The sequence below is a fragment of the Gymnodraco acuticeps genome, unplaced genomic scaffold (genome assembly GCF_902827175.1).
Source record: "Gymnodraco acuticeps unplaced genomic scaffold, fGymAcu1.1, whole genome shotgun sequence".
Taxonomy (NCBI): domain Eukaryota; kingdom Metazoa; phylum Chordata; class Actinopteri; order Perciformes; family Bathydraconidae; genus Gymnodraco; species Gymnodraco acuticeps.
Genome location: NW_022989837.1, coordinates 196,801 through 218,459, shown reverse-complemented (window position 1 = coordinate 218,459; position 21,659 = coordinate 196,801). Strand labels below are relative to the sequence as shown.

The 21,659-nt window shown below is 44.3% G+C and overlaps 1 protein-coding gene across 4 annotated transcripts; it reads left to right on the top strand.

Annotated features, from left to right (window-relative positions):
- The first annotated feature begins 511 nt into the window (after positions 1-511).
- Positions 512-20,897, top strand: LOC117558999 (protein NLRC3-like). 4 transcript variants are annotated; one of them, XR_004570907.1, is made up of 9 exons: positions 512-684; positions 1,143-1,247; positions 12,444-12,679; positions 12,871-14,674; positions 15,479-15,652; positions 16,057-16,230; positions 18,783-19,116; positions 19,386-19,429; positions 20,459-20,897. XR_004570907.1 is itself a non-coding variant. In XM_034235601.1 (9 exons), coding segments are annotated over exons 1-9 (2,835 nt in total). In that variant the 5' UTR covers positions 513-559; the 3' UTR covers positions 20,461-20,897. The 4 variants fall into 4 exon arrangements, 3 of the variants coding, with proteins under 3 accessions (XP_034091492.1, XP_034091488.1, XP_034091500.1); XM_034235601.1 differs by having other exon boundaries at positions 513-684; positions 12,874-14,674; positions 18,783-18,956; XM_034235597.1 differs by having other exon boundaries at positions 513-684; positions 18,783-18,956.
- The last annotated feature ends 762 nt before the right edge of the window (positions 20,898-21,659 follow it).

Sequence of the window (21,659 nt, the reverse complement as noted above, 5' to 3'; positions counted from 1 at the left end):
GCGCCTCGACGACGACGTTTGCGACACAGAGGGCCTCATCACAACACTTTGGCCCAATTCCAAACCACACCCTACCCACTCCGTGGCAGAGTGACACTCGCAGCTCAACGAGACTCCCTCCTGTCAGATGGAGGGAGTAAATACAGCGGCAAGCTTTGGGACAAACTCCCCTCTCTCAGGCAGAAACAGGAAATGCCGTAACTGTATGTAACAGTTCAGGGTTGCCAACTCTCACGCATCTGGCGTGTGACACACGCTTTCACTCTCAATCTCACGCTCTCACGTTGCCCAAACTATTCTCACGCCAAAACAAGATGAACCTGCGATCGTTTTTGGTTGGTTATTTACAATGTTGAGTTGACAGCTGCTCAAGCTGCACACACACATGCACGCGCCCCCCCCCTCTCTCTCTTAAAGGGACAGCTGCCTGACTCTGCATGACCCTAATATCATAACACAAGTTTATTATTATGATGGTTACGATTGAAACAAGTGTGTTTATTATAATGTGTGTGTGTGTGTGTCTCCAGTTTTAGTGGTTTATCTCAGACTGGAGAAGATGAGTGATTTAAAAGATGAGGAAGAGGACACATCTTCAGTCTCCAGCTGTCTGTCTCTGAAGAGTGACTGGTCTAAAAGAAGACCTCTAAACTTCAGTAATGAACCTGGACCCTCAGACACAAAGTAAGAGTTTCTGCTGTAACCTGACCTAAAATAAGATGGACTTTTATTAATCCCTCGTGGGGAAATTGTTTCTTTGCATTTGACCCATCCTGTGTTAGGAGCAGTGGGCTGCCATTATGTACGGCGCCCGGGGAGCAGTGTAGGGAACGGTGCCTTGCTCAGGGACACCTCGGTAGCACTTGGTCTTGCCGGGACTTGAACTGGTGACCTTCCAGTTGCCAAGCCAAGTCCCTATCGCCACCACCGCCCCTGAAGAGGATCCAGTGTTTATGTTATCTGATAATCTAACCTGTTCTTTAGTGATCAGAGTAAAGAAACTTAGTAACAGTACAGTAACAAAGTTTAATCTCTTGATCCCTGGCGTCATCAGCGATAGAAAATAATCTACATACAGACAGAAGTCAAAAACTGCTCTCTGAATGAACTAATGATGTTTAAAACATGTGTTGTTTCCACAGACAGAGAGCAGAGTCTCCAGTCCCCAGCTGTCTGTCTCTGAAGAGTGATTGGTCTAAAGATAAACCTCCAGACTTCAGTAATGAACCTGGACCCTCAGACACAAAGTAAGAGTTTCTGCTGTAACCTGACCTGAAGAGGATTCAGTTTTTATGTTATCTAATATATTAAACTGTTCTTTAATAATATCATGTGTGCAGTATAGTACAGAACAAAGGCAGCAGAGTACAGCAAGCTAAGGTTATTTAAGGATATTTCAATATGCATTTATAGCATCATTGTATCAGTGGTGTTAACGATGCCATGATCTTAGGGCAGGAATACCGTGAACAGTTTAACGTGACAGAGGAATAAATACACACATACACCGTCGGCTTTGCTTCAACCGGAAGTGACTCATTTTATTGCGCATGTCCCTTTTATCACGGGAACACAGGAAGTGATTAGTATAAGAGTATTACATAAACAAATTCATATATTACAATTCATAATTCAACAAGTGGCATAACATGGTTTTAAATGGCAAAGATATTGATAAATACTCACTAAAAATATATATAATATATCGTCCAAAACATTATTTACTATTTGGGCATGTTTATGATGTGTGATGTATTTTAAAGATGTTTCTTAATAATAGTGATGACCTGGTGAGCTGGTTGTGTTTAGCATTAGCAGATATAACAGAGTTTTGTGTGATTACATGTAGAGTCAATGCAAAGACCCAGATCCGTGCCTGGCAACACCAAGACAGTTAATATATAACAAATATTTACAAAACATGTCTTTATAAACACACCATTGACCGAAAAGGAGCAGGGAGAAGAAAATACTCGTATATTACCTGCCCCTTTCCCTTACCTTCCCCACACATAACAGTATCGTAGGATAATAAGAGAAACACAAAAACGTACTAACAAAAATACTTAGTTCCCACTTGACAGTTAACGGAAAGAAACAAAACTAAAAAACAACTCATGTGCAAGGAAAAGTGCAACACCCTCATCTAAGTCCTACTTGTCATGGGCCCTTTCTCATTTAACTAATTTCCCCTCCTCGACTCCTCGACTCCTCGACTCCTCGACTCCTCGGTCCTCCGGTAGTGACCCGGAAATGAATTTCAGCACGCCATGTTGAAGGACATCTCATTTCTCTAAATGCACTGAGAGGACCGAGGATCGAGCGTCGAGGAGGCTCTCTGGAGGACCTCTAACCGAGGATACACTGATGGGTCCTCCACGGTCCTCCACGGTCCTCCACGGCTCCTTCGTGGATGCATTTCCGGGAACAGAGATGTTTCAAAGCGTCGTGACGCACGGCCGGACTTATCTCAGCCAATGACAGCTCTGCATGCATCCCCTGGATATTATTGTAGTAACTGTTCTCATCGCGACGCGATGTTTACAGAGAGAACAGCTGTGAGGTCCATGTAGAAAGCAGAGCAGTGTGTAAAATATATATCACTCAGTATAACAGGCCTACTCTCTTTATTTGCTTTAGTTTAGTAGATATCTACAAACAAAGAGTCGATATTTAGAGAAATGAGAAAGGGCCCCGGTTTTCCATCTTTTTATTTTGAAATGTTTTCCTCCGTGGCTCATTTCACTAACTCCCCTCCCCGACTCCTATCCTCGACTCCTATCCTCGATACTTAGTCCCGCCCACAGGAGATGCGAGCGGAGGTGTCGAGGAGGGGAACCGAGGGGAGAGGAGGGGAAGCAGCAGGCGGTTAGATAAATGAGAACTCCTCTCCTCTGAGCGGTCATTTTAAAGAGACGTCCATTAATGATGACAGGAGGCACAGCAGCCTTCTGTCTGATGGACAGATGTGTTCATTTATGATGACTTATATATATACTTTGATTCATTCACAGTGCGGTATAATGAGACAATAACAGGCTGCAGATGCGGACACACACACATATATATATATTTATATAAATATATAACATTTCATATTCAAACAAGTATGAGAGCACTCTCATAATAACTTAACACAATCAGAGACTGGATATATCCCCCCCCCCCCTCTGGTCGCTACAATGAAGAAATGAAATTACGGGCCAAAACTTTTATTTACAAGTATTAAAAGTAAGCAGAGGACACCAAACCAACTGAGACCTGTCTGTCTGTCCGCCACACACACACACACACACACACACACACACACACACACACACACACACACACACACACACACACACACACACACACACACACACACACACACACACACACACACACACACACACACACACACACACACACACACACACACACACACACACACACACACACACACACACACACACACACACACACACAAGGCAAGTTTATTTATATAGAACTTTTCAACACAAGGCAATTCAAAGTGCTTTACAAAAAATGAAAGAGATTAAGAAAATGGCATTTAAAATCAGTCATTAAAAATAAAAGCTAATAAACATTAATAGAAAAAATACATGGCAGTCAATTAAACATTACAAGAAAAAAGTACATGGATAAAAGTTACAGTGCAGTCTAAGATATGAATAGTTCAATTAAAAGCAGCGACAAAAAGAAAAGTCTTCAGCCTGGATTTAAAAGTAGTCAGAGTTGCAGCGGACCTGCAGGTTTCTGGGAGTTTGTTCCAGATATTTGGAGCATAATAACTGAACGCTGCTTCTCCATGTTTAGTTCTGACTCTGGGGACAGAAAGCTGACCAGTGCCTGAAGACCTGAGAGATCTGGATGGTTCATAATTTAGCAGGAGGTCAGAAATGTATTTTGGGCCTAAACCATTCAGTGCTTTATAAACCAGCAGCAGTATTTTGAAATCTATTCTTTGACACACAGGAAGCCAGTGTAAAGACTTCAGAACAGGAGTGATGAGATCCACTTTCTTAGTGTTAGTGAGGACTCGAGCAGCAGCGTTCTGAATCAGCTGCAGCTTTCTAATAGATTTTTTAGTGAGACCTGTGAAGACACCATTGCAGTAGTCCAGTCTACTGAAGATAAAAACATGGACAAGTTTTTCCAAATCCTGCTGTGACATTAGTCTTTTAATCCTAGATATATTCTTTAGGTGATAGTAGGCTGATTTAGTAACAGTTTTAATGTGACTGTTGAAACTCAGGTCAGAGTCCATGACTACACCTAGATTTCTGGCTTCATCTGTTGTTTTGAACATTGCACACTGAAGCTCAGCGCTAGCTTTTATACGTTCTGACTTGGCTCCAAAAACCATTACCTCAGTTTTATCTTTGTTTAATTGGAGAAAGTTCTGACACATCCAGTCATTGATTTGTTCAATGCACTTACTCAGTGTTTGAATTGGAGCATAGTCTCCTGGTGAAATTGTTATGTAAATTTGTGTGTCATCTGCATAGCTATGGTAACTTATTTTGTTGTTCTTCATTATCTGAGCCAGTGGTAGCATGTAGATGTTAAAGAGAAGAGGCCCCAAGATGGAGCCTTGAGGTACCCCACATGTCATATTTGTCAACTCAGATGTGTATTTACCTATAGAAACAAAGTTGTTTCTGTCCTTTAAGTAGGATTCAAACCAATTTAGAACTGTTTCCGAAAGTCCCACCCAATTTTCCAGTCGGTCTAGTAATATGCTGTGGTCAACAGTGTCAAACGCAGCACTGAGATCTAATAATACTAACACTGAAGTTCTGCCACTGTCTGTGTTTAAGTGGATGTCATTAAAGACCTTTACAAGAGCAGTCTCAGTGCTGTGGTTTGGACGAAAGCTTGACTGGAACACATCGAAACAGTTATTTAAATACAAGAAATTACTCAACTGTTGAAAAACAACTTTTTCAATGATTTTACCTAGAAATGGCAGGTTTGATATGGGCCTGTAATTGTTCATTACTGAAGCATCTAGATTATTCTTTTTTAAGAGCGGTTTAATGACTGCAGTTTTCAGGGCCTGTGGAAAAATACCTGAGTGAAGAGATTTGTTTACTATATGAAGTAGATCTGAGGCCATGCAAGGAAACACATCTTTGAAAAATCCTGTTGGAATAATATCAAGGCAGCAGGAGGAGGATTTCAGAAGTTGAATAATGTCCTCTAGGTTTTTATCATTAATCTGATGGAATTGTGTCATGATGTCTGAATTGATGTTAAGTGGAGATAGGGACAACACATTTGCTGTTCCTGATGCAGAGGCACTGACTGCTTGTCTGATTTTCTGAATTTTGTCAGTGAAAAAGGCAAAATCATTGCACGCCCTGGTGGATAGAAATTCAGAGGCTACTGACACTGGGGGGTTAGTTAGTCTGTCGACGGTAGCAAACAAGGCACGTGCGTTGTTTTTGTTTTTGGTAATGATGTCAGAGAAGAACGATTGTCGTGCGTTTTTCAATTCCAAATTATAAAGGCCAAGTCTCTCTTTATAGATTTCAAAGTGAACCTGGAGTTTTGTTTTTCGCCACCTGCGTTCAGCTTTTCGACATTCTCTTTTTTCTGTTTTCACGGTCATGGCCTTTCTCCATGGAGATATTTTCTTGCCAGACACGTCCTTTAACCTAGTTGGAGCAATGGCATCTATAACATTTTTAATTTTTGAATTAAAATGATCTACTAGCTCATTTACTGAGATGTTGGCAGGGGCAAGTGTGGAAGAGAAATTCTGAGTAAACATTTCCCTAGTATTTTCAGTTAAACATCGCTTTGTGGTTACCTCTTTTTGAACATTTTTGTGAACAGAAATAGAGCTCTCAAAGAAAACACAGGAATGGTCAGAGAGTGCAACATCAGTCACCACAACCTTAGAGATATTCAGACCCTTTGAGATAATTAAGTCCAGAGTGTGCCCCTTATTGTGCGTGGGCTCCGTCACATGCTGAGTCAGTCCATAGCTATCAAGAACACAAAACAGTTCTTTAGCCCCTCTGTCCTGGGGGTTGTCAACATGGATGTTAAAATCACCAACAATGACTAGACGGTCAAAGTCAATACACACTATAGACAGCAGTTCAGTAAAGTCATCAAAAAAGCTTGCACAGTATTTGGGTGGTCTATAGATATTTAGGAACAGAGCTCGAGAGGAGCATTTCAGCCGAAGGGCCACATATTCAAAATAATCAAAGTTTCCATACGATGTCTTCCTGCATTGAAGGGAATCATTGAACAGAATAGCAACTCCACCCCCTTTCTTATGCATTCTTTCCTGACTCATAAAACTAAAGTTGGGAGGGGTTGATTCGATAAGAACAGCTGCACTGTTATTTTGTTCATTCCAAGTTTCTGTTAAAAACATAAAATCGAGATTGTGTTCAGTGATAAAATCATTGATTAAAAATGTTTTTCCTGCCAAAGACCTGACATTTAATAAAGCTAGTTTAAGTTTGTTAAACACACTATCAGTCATGTTTTTTGTAACAAGCTGTGGCTGACATGGAATCACTGCTAAATTAGATACACTCACACAAACGTTTGAGCGCTTCCTGTTTCTATGATTCACCGCTCTTAAACTATTACCTATCAACACAGATATCGGCAAAGCTATAGGCAGGCAGGGCCCCGACATGTCCTGGAAAGAGTTGAGAGTGCCATACGCCCTTGAGCCTGGACCCATCACATATCAGTAAGAGTTTGTTGTGTTTTGTACACACACATCCTTATCAGGCTTCGGAGACTGCAGATGCCCCCTCGAAGGGAGGGGAGGTGGTCGACGTAGGCACGGTGATGGAGACGGGCTAGATGGTGCGGGGGTAGAGGACATGCTGCCAGGGGGGGGAGGTGGTTGACGTAGGCGCGGTGATGAGGACGGGGGAGATGGTGCAAGTCTCCGCGGTGATTTTGGTGGGCGTCGTTGAGGAGCGGGGGTAAAGGACATGGTGCCAGCCCTGCGTATCGCCTTCGTTTGGTCTTTGAACTCCAGGAAGGAATCGGTGCCAACCCTCTGTATCTCCTTTGTGTGTTCATCGATCTCCAGGAGGGTGGGCGAGGGTGAAAGGGTGAACGGAGTATCCTCAAAGGCGTTGACAGGGGGGGGGGGGGGGGGGGTGACGGGCAGTGGAGACTCCTCCATTTGTCTCATAGGTCTCCCATAATCAAAACATTCCTCAGGCGGGTGCAGTGATAATTCCTCAGGGTTTTCTGCGTGATGTGTTGTGTCTTTCTCCTGTTTTGATTCCTCTTGCCGCTTGTCCTTGGCAGAGGGAACAGATTGATGACGCAGGCAGTTGAATATGTTAGAGATAAACAATTTCACTCCTGACTTGTTCAGGCAAACTCCATTTGCCTTGAAAAGATGTCTGCGATCCCAGAAAAAGTTAAAATTGTCAATAAAATGGACAGAATGGTCAGTACAGACCGTTGAAAGCCAGGTGTTCAGTGCAAACAATCTGCTGAATCTCTCCACTCCTCTTCTGACTGGCGGCAGAGGGCCACTGATGAACACCTCTGCATTTAGAGAGCTGACAGTTTCCAACAAACATTTAAAGTCTTCTTTCAGCACTTCTGACTGTTGTTTCACAACATCATTTGTTCCAATGTGCAGTACCACATTCTTCACAGTCGGATGTTCAGCCCCAATATGCAGGATCTTCTCAGCCAAGTCAGAGACCACATCCTTGGGAAAACAGAGTACTTTGGTGTTGTTCTTATTACACAGACCTTTTACATCTCTTACAGCAGAGTCACCCACAATCAGAGTTTCAGGCCCAGTCGTTAGCTTTCCCTCTAGCCTTTTACTTTTAGAGTAGCTATTGGTCTTTACCCTGCTGCGTGAAGAGGACAGGTTATCCAGGTCATCAGATCTCCGGTTCTCGGTCAGCGGAGCGTATCTGTTCTGGATTGGCACACTTGGTGGTTTAGGAGGATTGTTTGTAATTCTCCCTTTAGCAGCTGTCCACTGCTGTTTCCTAGTATGAATAGGGGTTGAAGAGGCGCTCTTCCTGGGTGATAACAATGCAGGCCAGCCGGTCGCATCACAGATTTCGGAGCTCTGGGCTCTGCCTGTTATCCGTCCTCCCAAATCCCATGGAAATGATTTACTCTTCGGCTTTGCACCCAGAGAGTTCCAGGGAGGACTACCACTTGTAGATTTATTACCCGGTAAACAGCCCTCCTGTTCCTTGGAATCCTTGTAGCTGCTAACTAGCTGTGAGTTAGCATACCCTTCTCCATTATTTTTGCAACACTGGTAAAGTCGTGTCATTCCCACGACATAGTCCATTCACTTCCACGTTAACTTCCAACCGTTGCATTTTCATTTCCAACACAGCCATCTTCTGTATACGTTTCTGGAAGTCATCTGTAGAGAATGGAGGCATTTTGCTACCAACTAGCTAAATAGCAGTAGCCTACCAGGCTTTAGCTGTTGCTAGGCCACGCTATTGTAAGACTGACGTCGTCGTAAAAATGTTGAAATATGGCTGAAACCCTCCGTCTATTTACGAAGATGAACTGTCCCAGTGATAAGTTAATGTCCAGGAGCCGCTGCTCGAAGTTTTCAGAGAATAAGAATAGGAAAATCAGCATAAAAAGTAAGCAGAGGCAAGAGCAAGCAGAAAAGCGTCTGCACTGTAAGAAAGATAAGCAAGCACACACACACATCACTTCAGGGGACATTACATTGACTTACAAGCATTTCCTGGAGACTTATCCTAACCTTAACCATAACCAACACATGCCTAACCCTAACCCTAACCCTAATCCTAAACCTTAAATCTTTGTTTGTAGATATCTACTAAACTAAAGCAAATAGAGTAATGCAGGCCTGTTATACTGAGTGATATATATTATACACACTGCTCTGCTTTCTGCACGGACTAGTACACAAATGAGTTTCCTCCCATCTACCTGCTGCACGATACATGCCACCTTCATCCTGGACCCTGATGAAGGTGTATCAGCATGTTGTCATCAGCCAGTACAGCGGCCTCTGCGGCAGTCTTCACCTTGCGCTCGCTGATTTTTTTATTGTTCCAAAATAATCATATCGCATAATGCAGCATAAGAACTCACATTTAGGGCATTGCACCATCTGCTAAAAAAAAGTACCAGATCTCTGGCAAACTCCACAGGGGTCTGTCTGCTAGACTTCTCCCAGGACCTGAACCTCTGGCGATATGCCTCAGGGACTAACTCATAAGCCTTAAACACAGCAGTTTTAACAGTCAAATACACCTTGCTCTCTGCCACCGTTAGAGCAGACTTTACCTGTTAGCACACACTGCAACAATAAGGTACTATCAACATCCGACCACTCTCTGCTCTCAGCCACACGCTCAAATAGGGAGAAAAAGGAATCTGGATCTCGCTCACTAAACTGAGGAACAACCCGCAGATTACTGGCAACGTAATGCTGCTACAACCCGTTGCTGCAGATACACGCTTTACAACATCAGAAAGATACGTCCCCAGCTGACCCAGAAAGCGACGCAGGTTCTGGTCCAGGCTCTCGTCATCTCACGCCTAAACTACTGCAACTCCCTCCTGGCTGGTCTACCTGCATGTGCCATCCGACCTCTGCAGCTCACCCAGAATGCAGCGGCTCGTCTGGTCTTCAACCTTCCTAAATTTTCCCACACCACTCCGGTCCTCCGCTCCCTTCACTGGCTTCCGGTAACTGCTAGAATCCACTTCAAGACACTGGTACTTGCTTACCATGCTGCGAATGGATCTGGCCCTTCGTACATCCAGGACATGGTTAAACCATACACCCCAGCGCGTGCACTCCGCTCTGCATCAGCCAAACGGCTCGCTGCACCCTCGCTGCGAGAGGGACCCAAGTTCCCATCAGCAAAAACACGTGGGTTTGCTATCCTGGCTCCAAGATGGTGGAATGAGCTCCCCATTGACATCAGGACAGCAGATAGCTTGCACATCTTCCGGCGCAAACTGAAAACTCATCTCTTTCGACTCCACTTCGAGCGATATAATTATTAACAAAGCACTTATATACTAATAAAGGACTGGCTTATCTAAAGCCAGTTGAGTAGCACTTGAAATGTTTGGCTCTATGAAACCTGATGTACTTATATGATTCTGTTTTCTTCAAGGTTGTGTCTTCCTGGTCGAATGTACTTATTGTAAGTCGCTTTGGATAAAAGCGTCAGCTAAATGCAATGTAATGTAATTTAATGTAACGTCAAACGGAGTATTACCTCTACCAGAGAAATCAAAGGCACGGCTGGCCCCTCCAGCAGTTACATTCAACCTCCGTACCTCTAACTCAAGCCTTTTAATTTCTACCTCTCCCCTCATTTTTTCCACTGCCAGTTTCTCCATATCTGTCTGCAACAGTTCCTTTCTCTGTTCAAACGTCAGGCCTGCATCACGGCAGCCAGACATATCGACACCGTCTCTGCTAGGATCAACATTATACTTTCCCCCTTTGAAAGCACCTAACTCAAACAGATTTGCTTTAACAAGCCCTCTTATGTTTTCCTTCATTATTTTATCCCCAACATCCAAGTGGAAATGTTCGGCAACACAGATCAGCTGCTCACGTGAGAAACCCTCCAGCAGCTCCTCTGAAGGCGCTCTCAAAAAATCCTCTACACTCCCCATCATGATAACACTGCGTGGCACGCTCACGCTACTCACACAGCCTACACGTCACCACGGCCCGTCCCTCTAACTGCCTCACTGTAACTAGCTAAACTCCCCCCTAGTCTTCAGGTGCTAATTACGGCGGGTATTTACGCACTTAATATCGTAAGCTCGGCGAAGCGACCAGAAAACCGGCAACTCCACCTACAGCCTCGGTGTGCTCCCGAGCTAATAGCTCCAACCACGTTCACACCACAATAACGGAGCGTCCACACTACAGCTTCAAAAAAAGCTTGGAGCTGTGCGTGTCTGAAGCTTGTGGATGTTATTCAAGCAACGCGACCAACAACCAATCACATGAATCTCCCGCCCCCGACATACAAAGGAAAAATCCCCGGGGATTTTATGGGAGTTTATATATATATATATATATATATATATATATAAACTCCCCAAACAGGCGAAAACCTACCAGTTTCACCCACTGTCTCTGCCACCTCCTTCCATACCTGGTTCCTCCGGTTTGTATCCGGGTAGGTGAAGAGGGTCTGGTCATACAAAACCGGGTGATTTGCTACGGCGATAATTAGTTTCTCCTCCATCTTTTTTTGAAATATAGAAATGAACGGCGGGATATCTCTCCCAGCTTAAACGCGGTTTGATTGGCTACGGCTTGAGCTGTCAGATTTTCCGAAACGGGATTTGATTGGCTAGTGCTGGCTACTCCGGCGTCTCCGGCGGAGACGGACCGCAATGCTACCCACAATTCAGTTCGGCGACGTCACGTCACCCCATTCAAAGTGAATGGGCAGATTGAAGCTGTCGACGCTGCAGACGCTGTAGTGTGGACGGGCCGTAACTGCCCCCCATACGACCTCCAATGGAGACCGTCCTGAAGCCTAACAGGGACAAGACCAACGGTACGTGACTGCGAGAAAGAGACCACGGAACGCCCCGACACCAGCCCATGTTCCGTCCAGGATCCCGTCTACGCCTGTCCCGCCGGCTCCGTTTCGTGTCCGTCCGACACCGGGTCCTGCCCGTCCTCCGGAGCTGTCCCATCACTGCCTTCGTGCCCGTCTTCTGGAGCTGTCCCATCACCGCCTTCGTGCCCGTCCTCCGGAGCTGTCCCGTCACCGCCTTCGTGCCCATCCTCCGGAGCTGTTCCGTCACCGCCTTCGTGCCCGTCCTCCGGAGCTGTCCCGTCACCGCCTTCGTGCCCGTCCTCCGGAGCTATCCCGTCACCGCCTTCGTGCCCGTACTCCGGAGCTGTCCCGTCACCGCCTTCGTGCCCGTCCTCCGGAGCTGTCCCGTCGCCGCCTTCCTGCCCTTCATCCGGAGCTGTCCTGTCGCCGCCTTCCTGCCCGGCCTCCTGAGTTCCCCAGCGATTTTCGCCCTCGTGCCCGGCCCCCTGAGTTCGCCCCTCCTTGAACTTTGCCTTGCCCCCGGGCCGTCCGCCCGAGACCACCTCCTCAAACTCTGCCGTGCCCCTGTGCTGTCAACCCAAACCCCTCCTCCGAACCCCCTCCACCCACCCTTTTGGCCCTAGTTATCCCTAGTTTCCTTCCTCGTACTCCCCCGGTTTTGATAATGTTAAGTTGTTCCTTGTTTTCTGTTTTTTATCAGCTTTGGGAAATAAAGCTTGCTTTTTGTTCCCTAACCTTTTAGTCCTCTTACTGCATTTGGGTCCTATTTTTCCCCACCCCTGACACTACAAGAGAAGAAGAGTCTTGAGTGTGACGTTGGTGACGCTCTGCCCATTGGTGATAATCAGCTCCACTAATGTAAAGTGTTCATCTCCACAGAAGGAAGAGGAAGAGTGGTGTTCCTGTGGAGGAGCAGCTGTCCAGCTGTGCTCTGTGTCACAACGTCCTGACGGATCCAGTCTCTTCCAGCTGTGGACACTGGTTCTGCAGACAGTGCATCACCGAATACTGGGAGCAGAGACCTCCATCAGGAGACCCCTCCTGTCCCCAGTGTGGGAAGAGATCCAGAACCACAGCTGGACTGCAGACAGCCAGTCAGACCAGAACTGTACGAGGTAAGAGGCCGAACACACGCAGTGTTTTATTCCTCTTCCTGGTTCCTTTGTTTCTGAATAGGTATACTGTTGTAGAGCAGAGACAGTAAGCTGTTTATACAACATTTAAACTCAGTCTGTTTGTTGTTTTATTGTTATAATTAGATTCTCAGAGCATTTTCCTCATTCTCTCATGTTCCCTTCTCTTCCAGCAGATAGTGGTCTGCAGGAGGTTTTAGATGAACATAGGCTCAGTCTGAGGAGGAGATGTGAACGTGTGACTGAAGGAATTGATCAAAGTGAAACCCTCCTCAACAGCATCTTCACTGAGCTCTACATCACACAAGGCCAGAGTGAAGAGGTTAATACCCAACATGAGGTGAGGCAGCTGGAGGCAGCTTCCAAGAAGAAGCCCCTCCATGACACTCCAATCAAGTGCCAGGACATCTTTAAAGCCTTACCTGACCAACAGACTCCCATCAGAGCGGTCCTGACCAACGGAGTCGCTGGAGTTGGAAAAACCTTCTCAGTGCTGAAGTTCACTCTGGACTGGGCCGAGGGTTTGGGAAACCAAGATGTCAGTCTGGTGATCCCGCTCTCCTTCAGGGAGCTGAACCTGATCAAAGGTGAGCAGTACAGTCTTCTCAGGCTGCTCCATGTTTTCCATCCAACCTTACAGAAGGTCAAAGCAGAGCAGCTGGCTGTCTGCAAAGTGCTGCTCATCTTTGACGGCCTGGATGAAAGCAGACTTTCTCTGGACTTCAGAAACAATGAGGTTGTGTCTGATGTCTCACAGCAGTCCTCAGTCAACGTGCTGCTGACAAACCTCATCAGGGGGAAGCTGCTTCCCTCAGCTCTCGTCTGGATAACTTCCAGACCTGCAGCGGCCAATAAGATCCCTCCTGAGTGTGTGGACAGGGTAACAGAAGTACGAGGCTTCACTGACGCCCAGAAGGAGGAGTACTTCAGGAGGAGATCGAGTGATGAAGACCTGTCCAGCAGAATCATCTCTCACATCAAGAGCTCCAGGAGCCTCCACATCATGTGTCTGATCCCAGTCTTCTGCTGGATCACTGCTGCAGTTCTGGACCACATGTTGACTACAGACCAGAGAGGAGAGCTGCCCCAGACCCTCACTGACATGTACTCACACTTCCTGCTGGTCCAGACCAAGAGGAAGAAGCAGAAGTATGAAGAGGGACATGAGACGAGTCCACAGCAGCTGACGGAGGCTGACAGGGAGCTTCTTCTGAAGCTGGGGAGGCTGGCATTTGAACATCTGGAGAAAGGAGACATCATGTTCTACCAAGAAGACCTGCAGCGCTGTGGCCTTGGTGTCACCGAGGCCTTGGTGCACTCAGGAGTTTGTACACAGATCTTCAAAAGAGAGAGTGTGATCTTCCAGAAAACAGTCTACTGCTTTGTTCATCTGAGCATTCAGGAGTTTCTGGCTGCAGTCTACTTGTTGCACTGTTACACCAACAGAGACACAGAGGTACTGAAGGACTTCCTGCAGGGAGACTTTAACAGCAGCAGTGATCAGGATTACCCATCCCTGGATGTCTTCCTGAAGGGAGCCATGGAGATATCCCTCCAAAGTAGAAATGGCCACCTGGACCTGTTTGTCCGCTTTCTCCACGGTCTCTCTCTGGAGTCCAACCAGAGTCTGTTAGGAGGCCTGCTGGGTCGCACCGACAACAGACCAGAAACCATCCAGAGAGCCATCAGCAACCTGAAGGAGATGAGCAGTAGATATATCTCTCCTGACAGGAGCATTAACGTCTTCCACTGTCTGACAGAGATGAAGGACCTCTCAGTACATCAGGAGATCACAGAGTTCCTGAAGTCAGAGAACAGATCAGAGAAGAGACTCTCTGATATCCACTGCTCTGCTCTGGCCTACATGCTGCAGATGTCAGAGGAGGTTCTGGATGAGTTGGACCTGAATCAGTACAACACATCACAGGAGGGACGATGGAGACTGATTCCAGCTGTGAGGAACTGCAGGAAGTTCAAGTAAGTCCAGATGTGATTAACTTTATAAACTAATGTGGATCAGGAGTTTAATTATTCAAATACACATGATAACATTTCTGCTGTTTAAATACTGAGAGAGCAAAAATAAAACCAACACTGTTCTTCTATTTATTTATAATGATAGTTAAACTGAAGCGTTCCTCTCTTCATATTGAGTGAAGGAGGCGACATGTCAAACACATGAAGGACTTGAGAGGTTTCTCAGCATGTGATCACACCACACAGCAGGACTTACAGTTATCACAGAAACATGTTATTACTTTCTAGTAGTTTCTTTATTATTAAACAGACACACGTTTTGATCACAATGTGTTAGAGTTTAAAATCAGATCTATATCATTTCCACCAACAACAGAGTTATGTCTTAATGCTGATATACTGGGAACATCTGATGGTATCAAGTTGAACACATTGAAACTTTATTGGTTTGTTAATTGTGTTTGTGTGCGCAATAAATGTCCAGATGCTCAGAGAAGCCAAAACATCCTTCATCCATCATTCACATCCAAATATTAACTAACATTTAAATATGTTCATCTCTAATATCGTCAAGTGGTTCATTTAATTTCTGTTTCTTTTGGTAACAGTCAGTGACAGCAGGAGCACAGACATGTGATCAGATCACACTGACAACTCATTACACTCTATTATAATATATTATATTCAATGCACTAACTGCAAAGGTCTATCAGAACATGCCAAATATTTTTTCATCAAATTCTTAATGTTAATATAATGTTTCCTCTTTTTTTAACACATGTTGTAATATATGTTTTATTATAGACTTATTGGCTGTGGACTCTCAGAGAGTATCTGTGAAGTCGTGGCCTCAGCTCTGAAGTCTGACCCCTCCCATCTGAGAGATCTGGACCTGAGTAAGAACTATCTGAAGGATTCACATGTGGAGCTGCTGATTTCTGGACTAAAGAGTCCAAACTGCAGACTGGAGGCTCTCAGGTCAGTTCACTGACTGCAGTTCATATTGATCTGTTTGTGTTTATGATTTTCTGAATTTGAACAAATACAATGTTATTGTTATTTGTTCCGTTTTTGCTAATAACTGAATATTGATCAGAGTAACAGAGAGAAGGTGAATGTGTGAGGGAGAGAGTTTGAGCTTCCACAGACTCACCCTGTGCTCCAGGAGTCAGTGGAGATGCTGTCAGTACTGAGGAGCTGTGAGGGAGAGGAAGGAGTTGTTCAACATCTGATCAAAGTTAAAGTTCCAGATTATCAGTGGATTGTTTCTGCATCATCTCTGACATTAAAACCCTGTTTGACTCTGAACAGATTATTAAACATGGAGTTATTTCAAACAGGAACATTGTTTTCTAAAGTGACATCATGTTTTCTTTATTCAGACTGAGGGGCTGCAGTTTGTCAGAGATCAGCTGTTCTGCTCTGATCTCAGCTCTGAAGTCCAACCCCTCCCATCTGAGAGATCTGGACCTGAGGTACAGCGCTCTGCAGGATTCAGGAGTGGAGCTGCTGAGAGATCTTCTGGAGAGTCCAGACTGCAGACTGGAGACTCTCAGGTCAGTTCACTGACTCTCTGTTACTGCTGGAGATCTCACATGTTCACTTTGTAATTGAACCTCATTTATATTACATTACATTACATGGCATTTAGCTGACGCTTTTATCCAAAGCGACTTACAATAAGTGCGTTCGACCAACAAAATACAAACTTGAAGAAAACAAAATCATATAAGTACATCAGGCTTCATAGAGCAAAAACATTTCAAGTGCTACTCAACTGGCTTTAGATAAGCCAGCCCTTTATTAGTATATAAGTGCTTTGTTAATAGTTCTATCGCTCGAAGTGGAGTCGAAAGAGATGAGTTTTCAGTCTGCGCCGGAAGATGTGCAAGCTATCTGCTGTCCTGATGTCAATGGGGAGCTCATTCCACCATCCTGGAGCCAGGACAGCAAACCCACGTGTTTTTGCTGATGGGAACTTGGGTCCCCTTCGCAGCGAGGGTGCAGCGAGCCGTTTGGTTGATGCAGAGCAGAGTGCACGTGCTGGGGTGTACGGTTTAACCATGTCCTGGATGTAGGAAGGGCCAGATCCATTCGCAGCATGGTACGCAAGTACCATTGTCTTGAAGTGGATTCTAGCAGTTATCGGAAGCCAGTGAAGGGAGCGGAGGAGCGGCGTGGTGTGGGAGAATTTAGGAAGGTTGAAGACCAGGCGAGCCGCTGCATTCTGGATGAGCTGCAGAGGTCGGATGGCACATGCAGGTAGACCAGCCAGGAGGGAGTTGCAGTAGTCTAGGCGTGAGATGACGAGAGCCTGGACCAGAACCTGAGTCGCTTTCTGTGTCAGCTGGGGACGCATCCTCCTGATGTTGTAAAGCGTGTATCTGCAGCAGCGGGTTGTAGCAGCGATGTTTGCAGTGAAGGACAGGTTGTTATCTAGGGTCACACCCAGATTCCTTGCAGTCTGAGTCGGGGAAACAACAGAGGTGCCAATGTTGATTGTTAGGTCAAGAGTTGGACAATCTTTTCCCGGAAGGAAGAGCAGCTCAGTCTTGTCAAGGTTGAGCTTGAGGTGATGATCAGACATCCACTGAGAGATGTCAGCTAGACAAGCAGAGATGCGTGTGACGACCTGGGTCTCTGAACGGGGAAAGGACAGAATTAATTGGGTGTCGTCAGCGTAGCAGTGGTATGAAAAACCATGCGGGCTAATGACTGATCCGAGCGAGTTTGTGTACAAGGAGAAGAGGAGGGGACCAAGAACAGAGCCCTGAGGGACCCCTTTAGTTAATTGACAAGGGTCGGACTCGGACCCTCTCCAAGTAACCCTGTAGGTGCGGTCTTTGAGGTATGAGGTGAGGAGGGAAAGTGCAGAGCCTGAAACTCCAAGTTCTTGGAGAGTGTGAAGGACGATCTGATGATTCACCGTGTCGAATGCAGCAGACAGGTCCAAAAGGATGATGACAGAGGAGAGGGAGGCTGCTTTAGCAGTGTGCAGTTCCTCATTAATAACTTTCATCTATAAAGTTGTACATGTCCTTATATTTGTAAGAGAATATTTTCATCTGATCTGTTTATAGAGTTTCTTATTGTTTTATAGAATCTGTGATACTGCAAACATCTGCTTGTAGTCAGTCAAAGACCCCTGTGTAGGTTGAGGCTTGTCTGGATCTCTTTGAGACAAGTAGACCATTGTCTCACATCTGCTACTAATTAGGTATACGCGGGCTTGCTGGGAGCCCGCCTCTCCTCGTGTTGGTGAGATGTTTTGTGTCTTTTGGGGCAGAGATTACCTTGGTGGAGCACAAGGACAGTGTGAAACTAGGATGATCCCCGGCCGTATGTAATTGTCTGTCTCTCAATAAATATCAGTGTATTGACGGGTGAATCCAGTTTCCCTCATTTCATGATGCGCTCAACATTGCTGCAAAGAAGTTTTTACTTCACAATATTCATATTTCATTTTTAACGTACTGAAGGAAGAATTGCAGACATACATGTTGAGTGTTTCTTAAAGGAACTGTAAAGGACAGACCTGGCGGCAGACATACATTTGATTTACCCCCCCCCAGGCTACTTTCCATCCGCAGTCCCTCACATCAAACATTAAGAACATGACCTTTACAAACATAGCAGATACAAATACATGAAATAGAAGAAAAGAGCAAGAGCAGAATACACAAGTATTTATGACATGGCAAAACAACATAGCAGCACGGATACATAGCGTGCAGGAGAGGATACCCCTGTGTTAAAGTGCATCTAGTGGTGACCGCACGTTTGCACGTCCTGCTTTAAAGCAGATGTGTCTCTGGAGTAAAGAAGTGGAATTCTTTGCCGAATGATTTAAACGGCTATAAGAACATTTTCATGTTTAAGAAAATGTATAAAGAAAGCGTAATTAGACAGTATGAAGGTGACTTGTGATTGTGTTCTGGTTTCATGTTTCAGTATTTGTGAGAAACTGTGACTGAAAGAATGTTGCTTTGATTTTACTTTTTTATGGTTATTTCATTTTTTAAATTTTTGTAATTATTTTTATTTATTTGAGAAACATCTGATTGGATTATAAACAGATGTTTATCCTCATCATGTTTTCTTTATTCAGACTGAGGAGCTGCAGTTTGTCAGAGATCAGCTGTTCTGCTCTGATCTCAGCTCTGAAGTCCAACCTCCATCTGAGAGATTTGGACCTGAGTCGGAACAACGCTCTGCTGGATTCAGGAGTGGAGCTGCTGAGAGATCTTCTGGAGAGTCCAGACTGCAGACTGGAGACCCTCAGGTCAGTAAGGGGTCTCTGCTGGTTCAGCAGTATTGTATGAAACACAGGGAGGTGTTTCTCTCACTGGGGAATCAGATCAGTGATGTTACCCACTGACTGCAGGCTCTCTCATTCTTCCATCAACTAGAGAAGGCCAGCTGGAAATGCAAAGCCACATTTAGTAAGTAATCAACTTTCCACCAGACATATGGGGTTTGACAGAAGAGTGGAAAAGGTAGTCTGTGTTTGATGGGATGTTTTTAGTTCCTTGACTAATGGCTGTTACTTCCTGTCATGCAGCTGAGAGCTGTGGCAGTCAGTCGTAGTGTTTGCAGAGAATGTATGATGGGACGTAAAGCATGAGATCAGTCAGGACTCTGAAGCTGACTCAAAGAACAAACACTTATTTTAAACTGGATCATAACTGTTGGATTGTGTTCATCCCTACAGGATCAGAAGAGATGAGACGATCAGAGCCAAGATCCAGAAGACCTGTGAGTACTGAATATCCTCCATTCATCCAGATATGAGACTCTTTGATGGAGCATGTCCTCAGAGGAAAACAACACTCTGGTTTCTCTCTCTTCATCATTTTGGCTGTTTCTCTTCACAAGAACTGTCTATCAAAACAGTGACGCGTTCACTGACACTCTGTAAAATGTAAATAAACTCTGAAGAATAAAACACATGAAAACATCGACATTATAACCAGTCTGTTACAGTATTACCATCAACATATACTTCAGTACAAGCAGAAGTACTCAGATCTTGTAGTAAAAGTAGAATTACTCAGATCTTGTACTTGAGTAAATGTAGAAGTACTCAGATCTTGTACTTTAGTAAAAGTAGAAGTACCAGAGTGTAGGAATACTCTGTTACAGTAAAAGTCCTGCATTCAAAATGTTCCTCAAGTGAAAGTAGAAAAGTATTATCATCAAAATATAGTGAAAGTAGCGACAATGAAAGTAGTCGTTGTGCAGATTGGTCCATTTTAGAATAATATATATGATATGTTTTATAATGATTGATCATGAAAGTGTTCTCAAAGCTGGTAAAGGTGCAGCTAGTTTGAATGACTTTGTATACTGCAGGGTAGCTGGTGAATTTACTCCAGGTGGAACTAAAGTCTGATTTAACACTTGATTGGATTTCACATCATTCATCCACATCTGTGAAGTAACTAAAGGGATTAAATACATGTAGTGGAGTAAAAGTGCAAAACAGCATACAATGGAAATACTCAGGTAAAGTACAAGTACCTCAACATTGTACTTAATTACAGTACTTGAGTAGATGTACTTAGTTCCTCTCCTGGTCTGTAAAGCTCTCCCAACATATGCAGGTTAGCATCCGGCAGCTTCTATGTGCTGGGGACCCGTACTGTACATGTCTATCATCACACTTTGGGCTCCTCAACATGTGTGGGTTCCCAGCAGGACTCTCTGAGCTGCAGACACATTCTTTCTGTGACTTTGTTCCAGATATTTGGAGCATAATAACTGAAGCTGTTTCTCCATGTTCAGGAACGCCCACCCCCCGAGTCCTGCGGCAGGAAGCGCTCCTTCTCTCCAAGAACTCCTGGACCCTGCAAGCTGGTCCAGAACCAGAGTCCCAGTGAGGAGTCCAGCCAGTCGACCTCTCAGAGTTCAACTAAACTACAACATTATTAAAGATCATGTTTAAAGTTAAAAAAGGATGCTTTCAGACTGAATCCAGAAGCTTCTCAAGCTGCAGTCAAAGCAGATCATTTGAGGAATATATAAAACAATTATGAAACTGTAATAAGAATTACTCTGAATACTTTCTTTGACATTTTATTTACATTTCTTTTAAACAAATATTTCAAAAATGTCTGACTTCTCTCATGAATTAACGACTTGATTTCATTTTTTTTCATTTCCATCTTTATTTCGAACAGATTAAAAAAGCTAATAAAAAAAAACAAATGTGAAAAACAGAATACAGCATTTATCAATATTCATAATAATATTTATATATTCAACGAAAATACTCACAATCATTTTTATATTTTCAACACAAATATTCATAATAATAATAATAATAATAAATCATTTGTGTCCGAAAGGGAGCAGGAGGAAGAAAATGCTTATTAATTCCCACGCCTTACTTGATCAATGATTATCCTTTAAATCATTTCAGCAAGTTATTCCTACTTACATATTTACATTTATACATACATTTACAATCATTTCTCATCTTCAATCACCTTAAATCATTCTCATAGTTTTCCAAGAAAGTGTTTCTGTACATCCTTTAAACTGAATTATGATTGTGCTTTGTTTGAACTCCTGCTCCAAACCGTTCCATGAAATCACCCCACAGATTGTTATGCACATTGTTATGGAAAGGGCCGGCCCTAGACTTTTGGGGGCCCTAAGCGAGCTTTGGCTTGGGGGCCCCCCCAACTCTAGCGCGTTCTCACTACACACAACACGGAAGGTCAGAACAACTCTACTCATACTTCTCACAGTTGTTCTGACCTTGAGTTGTTTCAAATGTATTTCCTCTCAAATTATCCCCACCCTCTCTGTCTATGAACAGTGTTTGTAATTTCCTAGGAAGTACATTATTTCTTGCTCTGCACATGATTTGTTTTAAATGTAACCAGATCAGTAAACTTCAGTGTGTGTGACTTCAAGAATAATGAATGAGTGTGTTCAAGATGTCCAACATTATTGATTATTCTTATAGCCCTTATTTGTA